The 5,639-nt window shown below is 45.7% G+C and overlaps 1 protein-coding gene and 1 long non-coding RNA gene across 3 annotated transcripts; one reads left to right on the top strand and one right to left on the bottom strand.

Moving 5' to 3' along the window:
* LOC123128282 (uncharacterized) lies at positions 1 to 3,297 on the bottom strand. 2 transcript variants are annotated; one of them, XR_006463023.1, is made up of 4 exons: positions 2,318 to 3,297; positions 2,001 to 2,146; positions 1,742 to 1,884; positions 1 to 1,041 (listed from the first exon to the last, which is right to left on the bottom strand). It is a non-coding gene; the product is annotated as an uncharacterized lncRNA (long non-coding RNA). The 2 variants fall into 2 exon arrangements; XR_006463022.1 differs by lacking the exon at positions 1 to 1,041 and having other exon boundaries at positions 1,141 to 1,884.
* A 1,075-nt stretch (positions 3,298 to 4,372) lies between these two features.
* Positions 4,373 to 5,382, top strand: LOC123129675 (ATP-dependent Clp protease ATP-binding subunit ClpA homolog CD4A, chloroplastic-like). Its single transcript, XM_044549744.1, has one exon. It carries the CDS (start codon positions 4,603 to 4,605, stop codon positions 5,380 to 5,382), a length of 780 nt encoding a protein of 259 aa, XP_044405679.1. The 5' UTR covers positions 4,373 to 4,602.
* The last annotated feature ends 257 nt before the right edge of the window (positions 5,383 to 5,639 follow it).

The raw sequence follows: 5,639 nt of genomic DNA, 5'->3' as shown, positions 1-5,639 counted from the left end.
TATATGAAAAATATACCATTGTAAACTTTTTTCAACTACGAATTCCATGATTTTTTGACATATAACTCGTATGTTGTCTGTCAAAATTCTAATCAAATTTAGGCCGAGAGTTTGAAAAAACCAGAACGAAAGTGAACTACAATCCTATATACTCATTGCGGACACTGAGATGCATGTATTTGCATTGCCGTTGCCTCCATCATGCACGCACGTTGCACAGACCGTGTCCATGATCACCACGCCCGCGCAGGACGGTGGAGCCGTGGAGGGCATATCATATCCTCGTCCTTGTGCTCCGGAGCTGCCTGCCATTGGTCGGCGAGCTCACATGATACCAAGGTGAGATGCACCAATGGCAGCCATAGATTGCTGGCATCGATGCTCGAAAGACTTTGTGGGTTCCCAGGTTTTGCTTTGAGGAAAGGGAAGGATTCTCGTGATCCCTTTGAAGTCGGGCAAAGTGGCCTCCAAAAAATTTCCGCACGGAGATGCCCGGACAAGTGTCAATCATTGCCGTATGATGAGCAACACCTGTCGAGAAAGGCTTCGGGATGCACGCGTGGGTGACGCAGCGAACGTGCCGCCCACTCACCTGCCTCCACCGAGGACTGCGACCCCACGTGGACCAACTGGGCGAGTGTCTGGAGAGAGATTCTCCGTTTTCTATCGCGAGTGCTGAACGGAGATTGTTGACTGAAAAGCTTGTAGAATCGATGGTTAGAAGTCGTCAAGCAGAGCAGCTGGGATGCGGCCTGTAGCAGTTCGACACATGTAGAGTGATTGAGTGAAGACCCGAAAGGGAACGGAACAGTACGTCACATGTATGGGATTCATAAATTGAAGCAGAAGCAAAGCTCTCTGGTCTTTTGATTGAACTAGATGACCAGTTGCGTCAAATGACGCAAAGACCCGTTTAAAACCATGTTCGTGTTGAAAATATTTGCATTTTTTCAATAAGTGTATATTTGAGTAGTTATGGGGACCTCTCCCAGGTTGAACTTCCTTACTACAATCATTCTTCACCTTAGCCTTTGTACCTTCCTGGAAAACAGAATAAGAACACGATTACTCAAAATTAAAACCCTATAAGGGATTATTGCAATACAAAGCTAGCACTGATACACAAAAAAGACTGGATTGCTCTAATTAAAGTAAGGGATGACCGAACTCATCCAATATCTCTGCCGGGATGGTAAACAGAATTCGTAAATGATTACTTAAGTAGTTCACTACTTGCTCCAGCGCCCACTTCCTAAAAGATCTCAGCTTCGCACCTAAAGCAGGCCAACAACTGTAGCTATTTTTTTTAATGAATTTTGGTATGATTGAAGAAAACTCTCACCATATTTTAAGATCCCTTCCAGCCTCCTGCTCTACCAAAACACACATTGTAATTAATCCAGCAACGACTTCATCAGAGCAACATAGACATGAATATATATATATTCTACATGCACCAGGATACCAGGATGTGGTGACCTTGGTCTCCATGATCCTTGACATCACAACCATGGAAAGAAACAATTAGCTACTTGACAAAATGACGGCAGCGGCCCAATGTCGAGAAAAGGAGGAGGAACCACAAGACATGCCTTCTTAAATTTTATCAAGGTTATAGATACAAAATAACATAGCTCATGAACAGAATCTAAATAGGCAACCAGGAGCATGTGGGACGGAAATAACTATGTGGCACATGACAGCTAGAGCAGCAAAGAAGAAACATGATTTATTGGCTTACCTATTTTGAATACCCGCAAAAAAATTGAATTTCTTTCATCTCAAATGTGTAAGAACACAACTTTTGTAACCCCGTGAGACACCATTGTAATCAAATACCACATGCGTCCTACCATAATGCCATTCATTAAATTATGCCATCACCTGCTGTAAAAATAGGGGAAATAATATTAAGACTTGAACATGACTGAGAGGCTGAACGGGGATTAATTAAAATAGAAATCTAACTGTGTGGATATCTTTCGCATGGCCACAACGACCTGCATGATAAATGAGAATCCATGAGCTAAACACGAATCAGAAAACCAGCTAACACAATCCACAGGGCCTTCCATTACTCTCCGCGTGACTTTTAGCTAACCAGGTTCTGAATGAAAGGCAATCCCTCCGTATCTTTGCAATGCCCCTTGAAAATAGAGAATGAGAGTCAATATAGATTAAAATATTGCCAATTCATTACTCACAAACCGGCTACATATGTTTAAATTTAAGGCTCTAAAGGAAAAAAGGCGTGAGAAAATGCTACACACACACGAAAAGACGAACAAAAAGGACAGGAAAAGCAGCCAAAGTATACCTTCAGCTTCAGTCGAATGGTCTGATTGAGTTCCTGGCCAAATTGTTCATACATCCTCATCTGCAGCTATCTAAGGCACAAGGCAGTGAGTGGAGAACAAACATTCAAATAAACCACTGTGTGAGTATATAAATGAGACGCATACCCAACCAAATGAGGGAATTAAGCTGGACTGTTTCTTTTCATGTAATACTAACTGAATGACCAATTATAGGAGCAGATGCATTTAAAGCCCTAGTATGGACAATAGGTATGTCATCTGAATACATTAGAAGCCTACAGGGAAATTATATATGAAACGAAGCAATCAATCTAACCATCAAAACTTTAATCCCGAATAAGAGATATCCCATTTGTAAATTATTCAATGATATCAGAAATGGGAGGGTGAAACACACTGGCAAGATGATCCTGGCTGAGAAATCAGGAGCCCAAGGAGAGAGGCCCGAAAGGTCAAGCCATCAACGTCAAGCAACACTGCTTTTTTCGAGCTGATATAACCACTGTTGCCGACTGTGTGACCTTTTTAACGCTCATAATTAGTCTCTCAAATTACCTAATCCTACAATTATTCTCCAAACCTGAGAGCTTGCAACACACACATATGTGAAGCCTGAAGTGGCCAATCGAGCAAGAAACACTCGGGGAGGACCACCCAGGGAACATAGTTAATACTAAAGATAATACTGTCTATCCAAACTAAACAAAAAACATTGCACTACAACAGAGAATAATTAGGGACAATTTCACTATGTACAATGCATTGATAAATATAAAAAAATATGCCTGAAAAGAACCAGGTTCAGACGGCTTCAGATATATCAACAAAGTAGCAGTATGCCCAGGAGCAAAGATAAAACTTCATGTCACTGTATGGTCCTCTTGCGCCGAAATAAAGAGTGATGCTCAAGATAGCTAATCTCAATGTATAGGACCACCCAGGGAACACAGTTAGTTTCATGCTTTCATGTTTATGACCCTGTCATAAATGGTCACATATGGTCCTGTCGCACTTGAATACCACTGAACCCAGGGCGACAAATTTAGTTTCCAACATTCAGGTTTACACATCCAAAAAAATAAGTAGTCTGCAGGTTCAGTTGCAAGATCAAAGTTAAAAGCACCACAAGATTAGATAACACTACATATCCAGAATTCAGTTCAACCCGTCTTTCTCTAACCGGTCAAGGGCCTTAAGAGTTTGAAATCACTCCAATTTATTTATCGTGTAAAGGAACCATCTCAAACAACAAGCCTAATTTTACTCTTGCTATATTTTCCTATGGTTGTCAATACAGCGAGCAGGCGAACCCCAAAACATATAGGCAGCCAACCTGACCGCACAAACACACGAGCTTATGAATGTGTACATACCTTATCATGAAAGACAACAACTACCAATTTTCTGTATGGTGCTCTTGTCCTCAGGAAACAGAAAAGTCAGTTATATACAAGGAACATGTACGCCAGTTAGTAAGGCGTAATTTCAGCGCTAGAAGTAGGAAAGAGAGCTGCAAAAAGCACCCAGTTTCGACAGTTCCAACTACTAATTTTCAGAAAAAGAAAGCAAAACGCAAAACCAAAACAATAGAGAAGCTTTATCAGAGTAGTGCGCAGGAAAAAAAATACAGAGTCACGGGTAGATTAAGTTGAATGCATGTGTATCATATTAATAAATAAACGGGGTAAGCACAAATTTACAGAAACTTATGATAACTACAATATATTGTGCAAGCATGTATTCTGCAGTATGGAAAACACCATCAGTGTTGCATATGGAGCACCTGTACTATCACATACTGAGTAGTAGGTCAGATTCGCTTGCAAATTTCAGTGTTGGATAGGAGTAGTTCCCAGCGTACAATGAAGTTTTCTAACGGTCTATTTTGTTCGCAGTGATCGTTTCCTCCCAGACAAAGCAATCGACCTGGTTGATGAGGCGGGATCTCTTGTCAGGCTACGCCATGCCAAGGTACTACAGATGTTTTCGAATGGTGATGCACCTAAATATTTTCCAAAATGTCTGAATCTGAATTTACAAGATGTCTGAATCTGAATTTTGAACTATGCTGACAGCTACCTAAGGAAGCTAAAGACCTCGCCAAGAAGCTCAAGGAAATCACCAGACAGAAGAACGACGACATCCGCTCCCAGCAATTTGAGACGGTAATCTTCTCGTCTACAGGTCAACCTGAAATGCACACCTTATAGGAGGACGCTAATTATCTGAATGGTTATAGGCCGGAGAGCTTCGCAGCCAAAGGCTGGAGCTCAAAATCAAGATCATGTCGCTGGTGGACAAGAGCAATGAGGTGAGCAAGGCAGAGGTGGAGTCGGGAGCGTCGGCTGGCCCAATGGTGACGAAGGCGGACATCCAGCACATCGTCGCATCGCGGACCAGCGTCCCCGTGGAGAAGGTCTCCGTGGACGAGTCCAACCAGTCGTTCAAGATGGAGGAGACCCTGCACGGGCGCGTCACCGGCCAGGACGAGGCCGTCAGGGCCATAGGCTGCGCCATCCGCCGTGCGCGCGTTGGGCTCAGGAACCCCAACCGGCCGGTGGCCAGCTTCAATTTCGCCAGCCCGAAGGGCGTGGGCAAGTCGGAGCTGGCCAAGGCGCTGGCAACCAGCTACTACGGCTTAGAGGAGGCAATGGTCCAGCTGGACATGAGCGAGTTCATGGAGCAGCACACGGTGGCCAAGCTCATCGGCCCCCCTCTCGGCTACGTCAGCTGCGGACGAGTCGAAGGCAAGGATGACGGCTCGAAGATAAGGCTCGTGAGGAAGGCAGCTGGAGAGGGCAGAGGGGAGATATGGTGGCGGCGGCTGGAGATGGCGAAGGGGAGAGATGCTGCTCCTCTTCCTCTGGGCAACCCTCATCTCGAGAGCCGTCGGTGCCATGAGAGGGCTCCTCCGCCCGGATCCAGGCGCAACGAGGGTCACTGGAGGAGCGGCGAGGCGAGCTCGGGACGGGCCTCCTGCGGCGGGGTTCGTCTGCGGGGGAGAGAGATGGGTGTCCACGAGTGGAGCGCTGCCGCCTGCGCGCACTGGCCGGCCTGCACTTGATCCAGAGGGGAGGTGGGTAGGGTTGAAAGGGAGGAGACGGGAGAGAGAGAGAGGGGAGGGGAGGAGGCGATGACGGAGGCGAGAGGAGGAGAGGAGGAGACAGGAGAGGGGAGGAGGCCATGGCGGAGGCGAGAGGAGGGAAGATGGGGCGCTCGGACCGTGCTGCTACAGTAACCATGTTCATGGCGAATAAAAGGAGACGTGGCCGGTGCCGCTTGTTGGGCGCACGGCTTATCCTTTATATGTTCAATGATGGC

Source organism: Triticum aestivum, chromosome 6A (assembly GCF_018294505.1).
Source record: "Triticum aestivum cultivar Chinese Spring chromosome 6A, IWGSC CS RefSeq v2.1, whole genome shotgun sequence".
In the NCBI taxonomy this organism is placed as follows: domain Eukaryota; kingdom Viridiplantae; phylum Streptophyta; class Magnoliopsida; order Poales; family Poaceae; genus Triticum; species Triticum aestivum.
The sequence above is the reverse complement of the archived record's forward strand: the minus strand, read 5'-3'. Positions and strand labels throughout refer to the sequence as shown.

Excerpts from the sequence above, each read along its gene's own strand:
- LOC123129675 (XM_044549744.1), top strand. The coding sequence starts at position 4,603 with ATGTCGCTGGTGGACAAGAGCAATGAGGTGAGCAAGGCAGAGGTGGAG.